General features: G+C 50.9%; 1 protein-coding gene across 1 annotated transcript in view; it reads left to right on the forward strand.

Annotated features, from left to right (window-relative positions):
* The first annotated feature begins 274 nt into the window (after positions 1 to 274).
* LOC119956413 (GRB2-related adaptor protein 2-like) overlaps positions 275 to 17,189 on the forward strand; it is a 51,033-nt gene continuing 34,118 nt past the window's right edge. Inside the window, exon 1 of the mRNA XM_038783611.1 lies at positions 275 to 358. Within this exon, the coding sequence (XP_038639539.1) occupies positions 281 to 358 (78 nt within the window). The 5' untranslated portion in view covers positions 275 to 280. The remainder of the gene's footprint in view (positions 359 to 17,189) is intronic.

Below are 17,189 nucleotides of genomic sequence, written 5' to 3' on the forward strand. Positions count from 1 at the left end.
ATCTGGAGCATTTCGTGGACTAAAGTTTGAAGGTCGTTGAGACAAGTTTATTGGGTCTTTTCTCAGCCTCTCTGCTCCCTCCCACCCTCTCGCCCCTTCACCACTTCCCCCACCCGCCACTTCTCCTGCTGCGCACGTACGCCACGCACCCACCCCCCCTGGAGCTGCTCGACCAAGGGAGCACCCTTCCCATTTTTCTTTCTGTTTCAAAGCCTTTCGGGCAGTTTCTGACCAGCCGGGCTCCTGCGGGGTGGGGGAGGGGGGGGGGGGGGGTGGGGAAATGGAGGCTCTGGCCAAGTACGAGTTCAACGGAGCTGGCGAGGACGAGCTGAGCTTCAAGAAAGACGACGTCCTTAAGGTACGGCGAACTTTGGTCTTTATTCGCGAGCCGGCTCTCTGACATCCTGTGCGAGATCGCAGAGTGGCGCCGCGCTTTGAAAAATTGAATGTCTTAAACTGGGTGCCGGGGCGCAGAAAGACAGCCGGTGAGGGTATAGAACCGAGGTTTCTGTCAGCTCCATACGTTTACCTGGTAACCAGCCACTTATTCATCAGCCGGGCTGGAATGTTCTGGACAAAAACCCGGTGGTGAAGGACAAAGAGGTCGAGAGTTTTTAAAAATAAATTTAGAGTACTCAATTCATTTTTTCCAATTAAGGGGCAATTTAGCCTGGCCAATCCACCCACCCAGCACATCTTTGAGCTGTGGGGACGAAACCCACGCAGACACGGGGGAGAATGTGCAAACTCCACACGGACAGTGACCCAGAGCCGGGATCGAACCTGGGACCTCGGCACCGTGAGGGTGCAGGGCTAACCCACTGCGCCACCCTGCCGCCCTAAGAGGTCGAGAGTTAAGGACCTTTGAACTAAAAGATTAAATCAACAACATCGGCAGCAAACTCCGGGGTTTTTACTCCGAGACACCCCGGCGCCCCCATTTCCATTTTCCGACGTTAAATTTGGGGATCTACGCCAAGCCCACAAGACCACCACCCACCCCCTCCCCAAGGGTCAGAGGGGGCAACAATTTAAACTCGGCCTATTTCTCATTTCTGTGCACTGTGCACTGATGGCAATGGCGTGGGGGAGGGCAGGAACGCGATCCAATATCTCTCTCCACCACTCAGCCAGAAAGCCTGAGCACTTTGAGGAAAGGTTTGGAGGGGCTGCTGCCGTCCATTGAGTTGTCAGAGGCTGAACTTTGAACCTTGCAATGAGGTTGGGGAATCACAAACACGTCCAACACGGTCACCTTCCGATGCTTAATCGTTCAGCTGTCTCCCTCTGATCCTTTCTGTTAATTGCCAATCAGAATGACAATATTGACCATCAAAGGGGTTTTTCAAAAAGACACAAACAATAATCTATATTTTATGAATCACTTAAAGGAATCTTAACAAATTAAAGCAACATTTTGTTCCTGCTGTTGATTCCAGACACCAGTCTCCCTCTAAATAGTGACTGTATGGTCAATGTTATTCTCCCAGAACCGGGGCAGGGAAAGTTCACAAGGAATATGGAGGGGAGAATCTGGCCCCCTCTCACTCCCTCTCTCTCTGTCTGTCTCTCTCTCTGCCTGTCTCTCTCTCTCCCTCTCTCTCTGTCTGTCTGTCTCTCTCTCGCTCTCCCTCTCTCTCTCCCCCTCTCCCTCTCTCTCTCTCCCCTCTCTCTCTCTCTCCCTCTCTCTCCCCCCTCCCTCTCTCTCTCCCCCCATCTCTCTCTCTCTCTCCCCTCTCTCTCTCTGTCCCTCTCTCTCTCTCTCCCTCCCTCTCTCTCGCTCTCTCTCCCTCTCTCTGCCTCTCTCTCTCTCCCCCTCTCTCCCCCCTCCCTCCCTCTCTCTCTCTCTCCCTCTCTCCCTGTCTCTCTCTCTCTCTGTCTCTCTCCCTCTCTGTCTCTCCCTCTTCCTCCCTCTCTCTCCCCCTCTCTCTCTCTCCCCTCTCTCTCTCTCTCTCTCTCCGTCTCTCTCTCCCCCTCCCTCTCTCCCCCCCCTCCCTCTCTCTCTCTCTCTCTGTCTCTCTCTCTCTCCCTCCCTCTCTGACTCTCTACCCGTCTCTCTCTCTGTCTCTCTCCCTCTGTCTCTCCCTCTCCCTCTCACTCTCACTCTCACTCCCTCTCTCTCCCCCTCCGTCTCTCTCTCCCCTCTCTCTCTCTCCCCCCTCCCTCTCTCTAGCCCCCCTCCCTCTCTCTCTCTGTGTCTCTCTCCCTCTCTCTCTCTCTCTCTCTCTCCCCCCCCTTGCTCTCTCTCTCCCCTCTCTCTCTCCCCCCCCCCCCCCCCCCTTTGCTCTTCCTCCCTCTCTGATCAGGGCTCCCTCCCTCAGAGGCACCACACACAATGCCCACTAATATTCGAACGTTCACAACTTCTCTCATGTTTCAAGTCACTGTGCCATGAAGGAAATGTAATTCTTCCTTCTGTAAATGGTTTTAATTACAGATTAAACTTTGCTCTGTTTGCAAACTGAGATCCAACTTCACTTTAGTTTCCAAAAGGGTGTGTTCGTCTGTTCCTGAGAGCAGAGATTCAGATTTAAAGAGGATTGTTTTCCTGAATCAGTCCTGTTCTTTCATCCCTCCCCCCCCCCCCCCCCCCCGCACACCTTTTCCAATTTCACGTTTAATCCCCTCCCTCCAGCCCTGCTGGTTCCTTTCCTGTCTGATGTACCATCAATTGTACGCGAGGCGAGTGATTTACCAAAGTCCGGCTTTAATAGACTAGAACACAGCTCTGCGATCGTCTACAATGGAAAGGACGATCGTCAGGCGTCCGACCATTTATACCTCGTTAAATCGAGGCGTGGTTAACTCAGCCTCTCGGTCAATCGGTCGAGAGGCACATGACTGACCAGGGCCAATGGTAAGCCAACGTTCTGGCCCAATGGCAGACAGGTATGTAGATCATATCACCACACTGTCCCTGCCCGGGCCACATTTCAGCAGCTGAACAGTCAGCCCAGCTGGCCAGCTGCTTGGCCATGGAGGTCATCGCACCCAGGTTCGATCATGCCCTTACTGATAGTGGGTAGGCCTTGGGCAGAGAGACTCCAGGGATCAGAGCCGGGACACCATAGCCACACAGCAATGAAACTACCCCTAGCGGTGGTCTTTGCGTCAGATTCAGCCCTGTTTGCCTTTGCAATGTTCACATGCAGGGGGTTGGTTATCGCTCAGTTGGCGAGAATGTGATGCACAATGCGGCCAAACAACTTGGCCCGAACCCGCGTACCAGCTGTGGCAATTTGCCTCCGGCCTTCCCGCACCCTTTGCAGAGTGATGACCCTCACGTTGTATCCAATCAATCGTCACTCTCACTCTAATGGAAGAGACACCAATGGTCCAACGTGGACAATAACCAGAAAGAAGGTGCAGTGATCACAGGGCAGGCGTGGGTACGTTAGGGTTCTCCGCATCACCCCGATGGCCATACTGCTCTTCGGGTCATGACCATTTGGAAAAGGTCGTTCAGCCAGGGAGAATTTGAAGGATCCTTCTTGAAGCCATGATTTGTTCATGATGTGGCGATGCCGGCGTTGGCGTCTGTCTGGTATTGTCTGGCGTCTTAGAATTTGTCTAAAAATATGTTTCTGGAACACGCCTCTTCATTCACCTGAGGAAGGAGCAGTGCTCCGAAAGCTAGTGTTTGTAACAAATTGTTGGACTTTAACCTGGTGTTGTAAGACTTCTTACCATGATTTGTTCGGTATTGAACATTGTCTGGCAGCACGGTGGTGCAGTGGGTTAGCAGTGCGGCCTCACGGCTCCGAGGCCCCAGGTTCCATCCACGAACAGGAACCTGACACCGAGCCATGAAGGAGTTATGAGGACATCAAGCAGTTAGGTTTTAGGAGTGCCATGAAGGCGGAGAGAGGTACGGGGAAGGCATTCCGGAGCTCAGGGGCCTCGGCAGCGGAAGGCACGGCCGCCCATGGTGAAAATAGTTGATGATTAAGAGGAGAGCAGAGTTGTCAGAAGGAGATTACAGAGATAGGGAGGCGCCCAGGCCATGGAGGGATTTGAAAACAAGGATGAGAATTTGAACATTGAGGCGTTGCCAACCCAGGAGCTAAGAAAGGCCACTGAGCACACGTTCGATGGGTGACCTGTGCGAGTTGGAAGTTTATAGAGGGTGGGACATGGGAGGTTTTCCAAGGGAGCATTGGAATGGATGAGTCGGGGGGCATCAAAGACGTGAGCAAGAGCTCATCGGATACCCATAGTTAGCCTCAACAATGTGGTCAATCCGGGGGGAGGGTGCGTGGGGGGGGGGTTTTGATAATAGACAGTTAGCAACAGGAGAAGCCATCAGGCCAGTGTGCCAAAGTCGCAGATTAGAGACTCCATCGGGATATCTTCATCAGAGTCGGACCTGAGATGCCAACTTTCCTCCCAGATGCTGTCACTGCAATGAACAAATTACAGCCATTTCAAAACAGAAGTGATTAAAAACCCTTCAATCTAAAATGGTATTTTATAAATGATACGTTTCACTTATAAAACTACACCATTTACTTAAATCACAGAGCTTATTCAGGAAGTTAAACAGACCCAGAGTCTGTTGAAGAGTCACGTGGAAACAGAGTGCAGGCTCTCTTACAGTTCAGTAAAAGTACTTGAGTTTCTGCCAAAGAAATTAAAGAGCCATGTAGAGGTTGACAGCAGTTTGAAATCAACATCTGCAGTCTGGATTGAGATGTCGAGCAGATTGCCGGGAGTTCAGGAAAATGCACAATTGAAATGTCTTTCAATTAATCGCGTTTCTTTTCTGGTCATTTAAAAAGTGCAGCGGTGCTAACCATAACCAGTCCGAGTTACACAGGGGTGGAATATTCAGCAGGCATGGCACACAAGACCCCAGTCAGATGCAGAGCAGGCATGTGTCGAGAATCTGGGGCTGGCGTTTAGCAATCGCCCTGCTTCCGCCAGCCAGGAGGTTAGGGGTTCAAATCCCACTCCAGACACTTGAGGAAAACTAATTCCAGGCTGAAGTTCTCGGGATGGATTGCGAGAGGGCTGAACTGTCGGGGGTGAAATGTTAAACCGAGCACCCCCCTCCCCCTCCCCCCCCTCCCCCCCCCCTCCCCCCCCTCCCCCCCCCTCCCCCCCCTCCTCCCCCTCCCCCCCTCCCCCTCCCCCTCCCTCCCCCCCCTCCCCCTCCCCCTTCCCCTCCCCTCCCCCCTCCCCTGCTGTCTCAGCTATTGTGGGAATTTGTTTGAACATAGAACATAGAATATACAGTGCAGAAGGAGGCTGTTCGGCCCATCGAGTCTGCACCGACCCACTTTAGCTCTCACTTCCCCCATAACCCCTCCTGTCCTTTTTGGTCACTAAGGGGCAATTTATCATGGCCAATCCACCTAACCTGCACGTCTTTGGACTGTGGTAGGAAACCGGAGCACCCGGAGGAAACCCACGCACACACGGGGAGAATGTTGCAGACTCCGCACAGTGACCCAGCGGGGAATCGAACCTGGGACTCTGGTGCAGTGAAGCCACAGTCTCACTTGTGCTACCGTGCTGCCATGCTAGCTTCGACTTCCAATCTACAGCACATTTTGCTGAAAAGGCTCTGTGTCTGAGAAAAGATTGCTGGAACACATGTGGTTAGACCACACTAGACCAGCAGCAACCTGGAACCGAACAAATCGACATTAGTGTTTCATTAACACTCACTGAAATGAATGTTGTGTTGTCTGGTTTTGTAATTTCTCCCAGAGCTGGAACTCTAAAAGATCATAATATATTTCATAACTTCTGGCAGACACAATTGATTGGAGGACCAGTTAATCTGCTTTCGGTGATGTTAATCAGGGCAGAAAAATTGGGTCCAAAACACAGCAAACACCCCCTGTTTTTCTATGAATAGAGTGATGACATTTTTAACATCCACCTGAATAGTCCTGGGTTTATTCTGCCGAAACGGAAAGGTGACCTTTTCAACAGTGTAGCGCCCACTCTGCACTGTCTTTTCAAGTGTCACCTTCTCTCAGTACTGACCCTCTGACAGTGCGGCACTCCCTCAGTACTGACCCTCTAACAGTGCGGTACTCCCTCAGTACTGACCCTCTAACAGTGCGGTACTCCCTCAGTACTGACCCTCTGACAGTGCAGCACTCCCTCAGTACTGACCCTCTGACAGTGCAGCACTCCCTCAGTACTGACCCTCTGACAGTGCAGCACTCCCTCAGTACTGACCCTCTGACAGTGCAGCACTCCCTCAGTACTGACACTCTGACAGTGCGGCACTCCCTCAGTACTGACCCTCTAACAGTGCGGTACTCCCTCAGTACTGACCCTCTAACAGTGCGGTACTCCCTCAGTACTGACCCTCTGACAGTGCAGCACTCCCTCAGTACTGACCCTCTGACAGTGCAGCACTCCCTCAGTACTGACCCTCTGACAGTGCAGCACTCCCTCAGTACTGACACTCTGACAGTGCGGCACTCCCTCAGTACTGACCCTCTGACAGTGCAGCACTCCCTCAGTACTGACCCTCTGACGGTGCGGCACTCCCTCAGTACTGACCCTCTGACAGTGCGGCACTCCCTCAGTACTGACCCTCTGACAGTGCGGCACTCCCTCAGTACTGACCCTCTGACAGTGCAGCACTCCCTCAGTACTGACCCTCTGACAGTGCAGCACTCCCTCAGTACTGACCCTCTGACAGTGCGGCACTCCCTCAGTACTGACCCTCTCACAGTGCGGCACTCCCTCAGTACTGACCCTCTGACAGTGCAGCACTCCTTCAGTACTGACCCTCTGACAGTGCAGCACTCCCTCAGTACTGACCCTCTGACAGTGCGGCGCTCCCTCAGTACTGACCCTCTCACAGTACGGCACTCCCTCAGTACTGACCCTCTGACAGTGCGGCTCTCCCTCAGTACTGACCCTCTGACAGTGCGGCACTCCCTCAGTACTGACCCTCTGACAGTGCGGCACTCCCTCAGTACTGACCCTCTGACAGTGCAGCACTCCCTCTGTACTGACCCTCTGACAGTGCAGCACTCCCTCTGTACTGACCCTCTGACAGTGCAGCACTCCCTCAGTACTGACCCTCTGACAGTGCGGCTCTCCCTCTGTACTGCACTGGGACTGCCAGCTTGGATTATTGACTCAAGTGCTGGAGTGTGATTTGTATCTACTTCATTCTATTCGGAGATCAGTGTTCTACCCACTGAGCCCCAGAAATATGAAAGAAAGGTACTCAAAATGCACAAAATAAGGGTGGCACGGTGGCGCAGTGGTTAGCACTGCTGCCTCATGGCGCCACGGACCCGAGTTCACTCCTGGCCCCGGGTCACTGTCCATGTGGAGTTTACACACTCTCCCCGTGTCTGCGTGGGTCTCACCCCCTCAACCCGCAGTTTAAGTGGATTGGCCACGCTAAATTGCCCCTTAATTGGAAAAAATGAATTGGACACTCTAAATTTATTTTTAAGCAATACTGAAAATAAAATCTGCGTTATTTGGAAGAGCAGAGATTTCTCCCAGAGCCCAGGTAAATTCTCACCCTCTAACCAGCACTTTGCTCATTGTTTCCAGTTGTGGCATTGTTTGCAATCTGTGATTGCAGCAAAATGCACCTTCGTACACATTTACCGGTTTTCCTCCCATGCAAGTGATTAAGATATAGATTAACTTATGACAGGACACCTTGTGTTTTCCACGTCGCTACCTGACTGTACATATCAGCCTGTGCCCAGGGCTGTTCGGAGTTGTCTTGTTTTTCTATTTCCTGTTAGCGCTGTTCCAGTTAAACGCTTATCGCATGTGCATTTTTTTTTAATGCTCGGATTGACCCATTCCGGTGGACTTTCTTTGAGATATTCCTCTTTTGCATGGTTGCATATTCTAGCCACGCAGTATAAAGACCAGGAGGACAGATCCTTGCCTTGTCCTGGGACCGATTGTCACTCGCCGTCCATACATGTTGACCTCTGTTGACGTCAGATATGGGAGGAGAAGGCCATTCCGTCCTTCCGCATTATCCAATCATCAATTGATTCATTGCTTTGCAAAAAACCATTGCTCTCTGCCTTGTGTTCGTTCTTTTTTTTTAAATTTAGATTAGCCAATTATTTTTTTCCAATTAAGGGGCAATTTAGCATGGCCAATCCACCTACTTTGCACATTTTTGGGTTGTGGGGGCGAAACCCACGCAGACACGGGGAGAACGTGAAAACTCCACACGGACAGTGACCCAGAGCCAGGATCGAACCTGGGACCTCAGCGCCGTGAGGCGGTTGTGCTAACCACTAGGCCACCGTGCTGCCCTTCCTTGTGTTCATTCAATGGCTCAGCATTCACTGCTACCTGGGCTGGAGAATTCGGAAGGACCACAAACCTTACTCCTCATCTCAATCCGAAATTCCCAGTCCATGATTCCAAGGCTGTGACCTCCCCCCCCCCCCCCCCCCCCCCTCCCGCCACCCCTGTCCTCGGCCTCCCAGCCAAAGGAAACATCCTCCCAGCATCTTCCCTGTCAAGCCCCATGCAAATGTGAGTGGTCGCCGCTCGTTCTGGCAAATGTCAGAGCGTATTGGTCCAGGCTACTCAATTCCTCCCCAAAGGACACCCCCATCTCCGGTATCAGTTCTACTGAGCCCCTGTTGTACTCCCTACAGGGACTAATATATCCCAATCGAGAAAGACCCGCATTTATATCCCGTTTTTCACTACCATCAGAAGTCTCAACGCTCGATGGGCCGAATGGCCTTCTTCTGCACTGTAAATTCTATGATTCCTGACAGCCAATGAAGTGCTTTTGATGTGGCGCTGCTGTTTTAATGTAGCAGCCAATGTCCGCACAGCAAGATCCCACTAACAGCAATGAGATGATGACCCCGATAATCTGTTTCTGTGACGTTGGTTGAGGGCTAAATGTTGCCCAGGACACCAGGGATAACCTCCCTGCTCTTCTCCAAAGTAGTCCGTGGGATCTTTCGCATCGGCCCGAGCTGCAGATGGGGCCCGTTTCATGTTTCATTCAAAAGAGGAGGCTAAAATCGCACACAGCTCTCCAGGTGTGGCCTCACAAAGGCCCTATACAATTGTAGTAAGACATCTTCACTCTTATACTCCAAACCCTTTGTAATAAATGCGAATATACCATTTGCTTTCCTAACTTTGCTTAGACCATAAGACATAGGAGCAGAATTAGGCCACTCGGCCCATCGAGTCTGCTCCGCCATTCAATCATGGCTGATATTTTTTTCATCCGCATTCTCCTGCCTTCTCCCCATAACCTCTGATCCCCTTATTGATCGAGAACCAATCCATCTGTCTTAAAGACACTCAGTGATTTGGCCTCCACAGCCTCCTGCGGCAAAGAGCTCCACAGATACACCACCCTCTGGCTGAAGAAATTCCTCATCTCTGTTTTAAAGGATCGTCCCTTTAGTCTGAGATTGTGTCCTCTGCTTCTAGTTTTTCCTACAAGTGGAAACATCTTCTCCACGTCCACTTCAATGAGATCCCCCTCACCCTTCTAAACTCCATCAAGAACAAACCCAGAGTCCTCAACTTGCTTGATCTGTATATTAAATTCCCCTGATTCATGTAGGTCATCTGAATACCAACATTTCCTAATTGCTCACCATTTAAAGTATTTGATTATTATTCTTTTTTGTTCTAAGTGGCAACTTCACGCTTCCCCACATTATATCTGCAATCGCTTAAGCTGCCATATCCCTTTGCAGCTTCTTTGTATCCTCCTCACAGCTTTCCTTCCCACCTAACTTTGTATTGTCGGCAAACCTAGATACATTGATCTCTCCCCTCATGTAAGCTATTGATGTAGATTGTGAACAGCCAAGGCCCAAGTACTGACCCTTGCCGTACGCCATTAGTTCCGGCCTGCAAACCTGATTGTGACTCATTTATTCCCGTTCACACGATGAGTCACACGAGCTCCTAAACATGAGCTCAAAAAATTAGCTCTGGCTCCCTCTCCACAGAAGCTGCCAGACCTGAGTTTCTCTAGCGTTCTCTGTTTATATTTCAGATTCCCAGCATCCGCAGTAATTTACTTTCACTTCCACTTAATCCTACTCTCTGCTTTCTGCCATTAGCCAATCCTCTCTCCGTGCTAATATACACCCCCCCCCCCCCGCCAATTCTTTTTTTAGAATAAATTTAGAGTGCTCAATTATTTTTGTCCAATTAAAGGGCAATTTAGCGTGGCCAATCCGCCAAGCCTGCAAAGCTTTAGGTTGTTGGGAAACCCACGGGGGGTGGGGGGGGGGGGGGGGGGGGGGGGGGAATGTGTAAACCACCCAAACAGTGACACGGGGCCGGGATCGAACCCGGGTCCTCAGCGTCGTAGGCAGTAGTGCTAACCACTGGGCCACCTTGCTGTCCCTTCACCCCCCCAATTCTAAGCGTACTAGTTTTGAGCAATAATCCCTGTGCAACACTTTATTGAATGCTTTTTGAAAACGCAAATACACCACATTCACCCATCTCTCTTTAATCACGTCACAAGATGCAACCTCAAAAAACAGGTTCGCCAATTCCAATTACCCTTTCATAAATCGTGCCAAATAATATAATGATTTTTTAAAAAATATTTTATTACCACATCCCTAATAAATGATTCTCGATTTTTCCGACTAGCCTATAGCCTGTTTCTCTTTCGTAAATAGTGGGGTTACGTTTGCTATCTTCTAATCCTTGGGAGCTGCCCTGGTGTCCCGGGATTTCTGGACGATCTGAACCAATGCATCGACCATCTCTGTAGCTGACTCTTAAAATCCTGTGATGCAGGTCCAGAGATTTATTATCTTTGAGTCCCATGATTTATGCAGTACATTTTCTTTACACCATATTGCCAAGTTTCACTTTTCCATTAGATCCTTGTTTCCAGAATTTATGTCCTCTAACATGAAGGCAGGTGCAAAATGTTCATTTAATGTCGCTGCCATTTCTTTATTCTCCACTATGCTTGTCCCAGACACGACCTGGAAGGGACTTGCATTTACTTTGGCTAATATCTTCCATTTTACACATCTGTAGCAACGTTTACGATATTCTATTCCTCCCCCCTCACTTTTTAAAAATCAATTTCCTGGTCACCGTTTGCTGAATTCTAAAATCTCCCCAATCCTCAGGCTTATTGTCAATCGGTATAAACGTCTTCTTTAAATCTAATACCATCTTTATCTTCCATTGTTAGACACAATTGGGCCAATTTTCCTGTGCCGTTTTGTTTTTTAAGGGAATGTATATTTGTTGCAGATTACGAATAAATTCTTTAATTGTTTGCCAATTCTTGCCATCTGGCAAATTGTTTAATGCAGACTGGAATTCCCCCCAAAATGTCTAGGTGTGGTCTAGGTGGTTGGGCGTTAGACATTTTTCGGGGGCGGGGTGGGGGCAGGTTTTGCACCATAACTGAGAGGGACGGGGGCCGAAACGCTGCGGGAAGCTCGGCTTCACAGAGATAGTGGCACCATCATCACAGGGCGCCCCGATCTCAACGTGACAGTAAAGAGAGCCCCCTACCCCCACACCATGGCTTCAGTGCCCTCCCCCCAACCATCCTAGCTGACATCAACCCCCTCTGTCACCCCCTCCCCCCACCCGCCGCCCTCCCAGGATCGCCGGCATGGGGGCATTTAAATATGCTTTGTTAGTTTAAAGCCAGGCTCTCCCAGATCCCCGAATCCCCCCCCCCCCCCCCCCCCCCCCCCCCCCCCCCGGGGCCGATGGGAATCACTCCTGGTCTCCACCACAGGAGACCAGACGGGTGTCGGAGGGCCTGGAGGCCATTGGAACTCCCGGGTGGTTGAGGACATGGCAGGGCGGTGCCCTGGCACCCTGGCATCTCCAGCTGGCACTGCAAAGAGATGGGGCCTAATCCACAATTGCCATCCAGGGCCTGGTATCAATGTTCAGATTTTGGGTTTAAGGAGATCACTCTCAAACTCAATATATAGTTGTATTATAATATGATCACTATTCTCTCGGGGCTTCTTGACCACAAGGTTATTAATTAATCCTTTTTTATTAGTATTTCCACTGGCAGCTGAGTGAATGCTGTGCTGTTTAATAAGTTATATCGTTAGGGGCGCGATCAAAGGGCCACGTTGCCCCCGGAAAGCAGCGCGCCGTGTTGCAACGTGGCCGATAGAGGTGAAGACCCCTCGCCCGGGACCCCTCGCCCGGGACCTACCCGGCTTGCAACACTTCGTGAGGTCTAACGCGATCTTGCCAGACGTTGCGATGCAAATCACTTTTTTGACAAATGTGCGCATTAGAGCGAGACAGTTAGCCTCACTGTAATATGCAGTTTCCCGAGGCACCCGAGGCGTTGGGATCTATCCCCCTATCCCCTTTGCCTCGGAGACCTCGGGCGAGTACAGTTCAGTGCTGGTCTCTGCAAACGGGGACCAGACGGAAGGGCACTTGTGGGAGGGCCCCAGGTGCATGCCCTTTGGTCAGGGTGGCATCCTGGCATTGCTGGTGCCATTGGGCACCCTGATACTGGCAGTGTCAGCCTGGCAGTGCCAAGGTGTCCAGCCTGGCACTGCCATGGTGTCCAGCCTGGCACTGCCAAGGTGTCCAGCCTGGCACTGCCAAGGTGTCCAGCCTGGCACTGCCAAGGTGTCCAGCCTGGCACTGCCAAGGTGTCCAGCCTGGCACTGCCAAGGTGTCCAGGTTGGCACTGCCAAGGTACCAAGCTGGCATTTTGCACGTGGCAGCGATCGGGCTGTGAGTGCCAAGCACAGGTGTTGAAGGGAGGGGGGGGGGGGAGCAGGGACCCCCTCGTAATGAATTGGGGCTTGGGGAGGACGGTGAGGGGTTGCATCAGGGGCTCCTCCGGCGAGCGGAGCTCCTCAGGGAAGCGGGGCTATGTTCAGCCCCCGGCTGCGCATTCCCCGCTGAGGCCCCCATCGAACCCGAGTGCCGTTCAATTGCGTTGTGTTTCCTGGCACTGCGAGCTCCGGGTATCACGCGGTTAATCGCGCTCGCTCCGGGACTTTGTTAACCCCCTCGGTTAAATAACGCCAGTTTTTACAATATTGAATCAGTCAATAAACTACGCAAAACAATTGGATTTCTTGCAGTTGAGAAGAACCTTATAACCCTAACCTCTGCTCCCAGCCTGCAGTTTGCACACCCAATTTAAATGGTTGCTTAATTGCAACACTGAAACTGGTGGTAAAGACATGTTGCTCGAGTATTGTTACTGCAACTGAGCAGCCATTCCGCACGCCCTGACAGGCAAATCGAAAACTAGGGCTCCACAAATATAAGAACTTGACCAATTAATCCAATTCGCCAACTTCTTTACCCAGAGAGTGGCCAGGATGTGTTGAGGTGAATAGTATAGATGCAAGGGAAAGCTGGAGATGTGCTGAGGGAAAGGAATAGAACGACACCTTCACGGGGCGAGATAGAGTAATTTGGAGGAGCTCCATGTGGCCCAGCATTTACCCCTGCAAGTGAATGGCCTCTTTCTGTGCACTCATACAGTGAGGGAAACGCCTGGTGATTTTTGCAGGCTTTGGAGAGGGAAGGAAATGTATTCCTGTTTAATTTTAGCCTTTAAGAATTGGCCCTGGTGACAGCACATCAGCTTCTGAGTGCTGTTATTTTAGTGACTGACTGTGTAACCCACTCAGCTCTTGTTAAAAAGATAGAAGCAGAACAAGGTAACCAGATATTTAACTTATACCATGGCCTCCTTCACTAACCAGCTAAGTATTGTGAAACCTACAATTCATGCAGTGTAACCCGGACTGTGTTTCACATCCGTGAATGATCCATGCCCTACATTACAATCGCTGCTTTCGTTTGAGAGTTTTGTAAGCTGTGCCTTTTTAAAAACTGCTTTTCCCTCGCACGATTTTCTACTAATTTCTCCCCGCACTCTCAAAAAGGGGGGTGCGGGGGCAGCACGGTGGCCTAGTGGTTAGCACAGCTGCCTCACGGCGCTGAGGTCCCAGGTTCGATCCCGGCTCTGGGTCACCGTCCGTGTGGAATTTGCACATTCTCCCCGTGTCTGCGTGGGTTTCGCCCCTACAAACCAAAAATGTGCAGAGTAGGTGGATTGGCCGCACTAAATTGCCCCTTAATTGGAAAAATGAATTGGATAATCTAAATTTATTTTTTAAAAGGGGGGGGGGGGGGGGGTGCGCGCATGCCAGTAGCTATTTGACCATGGCAGGCATCACAGGTTTTCCAAATCCCAAAACCTGGAAGGTCCTAACAGGAATCAGTTGGGCTGTATTTCCACCACCCCAAGCCTCAATCTCATCCAGTCCACAGGCATCGAGGCCAATGGTAGAAGGCCCATTGCCCCCATGGGGTTAGCCATTCAGAGAAGATGCATCAGAATTACCCCCGGGATGAACCTTCTGGGGAAAGGTTGAGCAAGTTGGGCCTATAAACACATTTGGGGTTTAGAAGAATGAGAGGTGATCTTATTGAGATGGAAGAATGTGACGGGTTTTGACAGGGTAGATGTTGGGAGGAATGTTTGCCCTTATGGGGGGAATCTAGAGCTGGGGGGCACAGTTTCAAAATGGGCCGTGTCCCATTTAAGATGGAGATGAGGGTGACTCCTCTCATCCCTAATTGTATGGATTTTCGGATACCAAAATTGTCCCTGACCAACATCCCCTCCCCCTACCAACCTGCCCCCTCTCAGGGAAACAGGTGGAAACAGCCCGTAGAGAGGAGAGAACTGTTCTCGCCTCAGTCTGTCGGACTGACCGACCTGGCAATCTTTCCGTGGTTTCAGATTTCACACGACGGGAGGGCGCACAGGCGACATTGAGCCTGCTGTCGTGCGACGAGCCCTAAAACCCAGAACGCACCAACTTATCTCTCACAAAGGCATTCAGCGGGAAATATCTTTTAAATGTCACCTCTCGGGATGTCCCTTGAAAAACCAGAATGAGAACGTATTCGGGTAAATGAGCGAGCATCAAGACCACCCACTTCCGCCTCCATAACATTTCCGCTCTCTCCCTCTGCCCACCTGGGGCCATCTACCCACCACTTTACTAATGCCCAGATTCACCCATTGCCAATGTCCTCCTGGCTGGTCTTCCTGGCTCCACTCCCCGTAAACTCTAAAACTCGCTGGCTGTCTGTAACTCTCACCATATCTCATGCGCCCATCTCTCGCTGACCTATATTGGGATCCCCGTCTAGCAGTTCCTCAATTTTACAATTCTCGTGCTTGCTTTCAAATCACTCCACACGGGCCTCACCATTTGCTATCCTTTTGCTTCCTCTAACGCTGCAATCATAGAACATAAAACAGTACAGCACAGAACAGGCCCTTCGGCCCTCGATGTTGTGCTGAGCTTTGTCCAAAACCAAGCCATCCAGCTCCCTGTAGGTTCGGGGTAGATATATAGGACAGATATCCGAGGTAGGTTCTTTACTCAGAGAGTGGGTATGGTGTGGAATGGACTGCCTGCTGTGATAGTGGAGTCGGACACTTTAGGAACTTTCAAGCGGTTATTGGATAGGCACATGGAGCACACCAGAATAATCCTCCAAGAACTCTGCGCCCATGGGATTCCGACCCAACATCCCCACTATTGGCGGCCATCCCTCTAACTGCCGGGATGATAGATCCTGGAATTCCTCCCCGAAATCTCTCTGTCTTGCATTTCTCAGTTAAAATACCCCTAAAAACTTTCACCAAACGTTTACTCACCGGCTGTAAAATCTCCATATTTGGGTTTGTGTTCAAATCTTTTTTTTCGTTTGGTACTGATTCCATCCTTGGCCACGTGTCACTTCATTATGAGTGCTATATAACTGTGAATTGTTGTTGTAAAGTGCAGGACGTACCTCGTTCAGAGGAAGAGAATGGGGAGTCAAAACAAGCGGTCAATCTATTCGGCAGGAGCATCCTAGATTTGAAATGATTTCATTTAACAATTAGAAGTTATTTGTTTGTCATATCAAAAATGAATGATGCATGGATATGTCCGTATGGGCAGCACGGTAGCATGGTGGTTAGCATAAATGCTTCACAGCTCCAGGGTCCCAGGTTCAGTTCCCGGCTGGGTCACTGTCTGTGCGGAGTCTGCACGTCCTCCCCGTGTGTGCGTGGGTTTCCTCCGGGTGCTCCGGTTTCCTCCCACAGTCCAAAGATGTGCGGGTTAGGTGGATTGGCCATGCTAAATTGCCCGTAGTGTCCTAAAAAGTAAGGTTGGGGGGGGGGGGGGGGTTACGGGTATAGGGTGGATACGTGGGTTTGAGTAGGGTGATCGTTGCTCGGCACAACATCGAGGGCCGAAGGGCCTGTTCTGTGCTGTACTGTTCTATGTTCTATGTTCTAATGTCTGGACAGGTATTGTATCAAATATTAGCTGCAGGGTTGTGATCATGGATTTGACCCCATTTAGGCTGCCTTACTTCAGTGAGGTGTAACTGCCCCTGGTTTTACATTTAGTGCGTCAGGTCACGAAACTCCCCGAAGTATAACAGATGGGTTATTGTTAAAGACGGGAACAGGAGCTTGGGGCCTACTCCAGACACAAACAGCTAACGGGCAGGTCTGGAGGATTCGGGATGGGATAGTGCTGGGGACGGGGACTATACAAGATCAAGCTAATCCCACTGCCCCGCTCTCTCCCCATAGCCCTGTATCAGTCCAAAACTTACAGACAGCATGGTGGCGCAGTGGTTAGCACTGCTGCCTCACTGCGCTGAGGACCCCCACAACCCAAAGATGTGCAGGGTAGGTGGGTTGGCCACGCTAAACTGCCCCATAGTTGGAAAAAAAAAGTAATTGGGTACTCTAAATTTATTTTTTAAAAATAATCACAGAACCTCGAGAATGCAGAAGGAGGCCATTTGGCCCATTGATTCTGCACCGATCCTGCAAAACAGCTTCCCACCGAGGTCCAATCCCCCGCCCTATCTCCTGTAACCCCACCTAACCTTTGGACACCAATTTATCACGGCCAATCCACCTAACCCGACTGTGGAGGAACCCGGAGCACCCGGAGGAAACCCACGCAGACACGGGGAGAACGTGCAGACTCCGCACAGACAGTGACCCAGCCGGGAATCGAACCTGGGACCCTGGCGCTGGGTTTATATGATTCTAATCCTACAGTCCCGTTCCCTGGCCAAGGAATCCTCTTACTCATCCCACTGCCGCACTCTCTGCCCATATCCATGCATCAATCCTGAACTAATCCCACTGCCCTGCTGCCCAC

This window comes from Scyliorhinus canicula, chromosome 23, assembly GCF_902713615.1.
Source record: "Scyliorhinus canicula chromosome 23, sScyCan1.1, whole genome shotgun sequence".
In the NCBI taxonomy this organism is placed as follows: domain Eukaryota; kingdom Metazoa; phylum Chordata; class Chondrichthyes; order Carcharhiniformes; family Scyliorhinidae; genus Scyliorhinus; species Scyliorhinus canicula.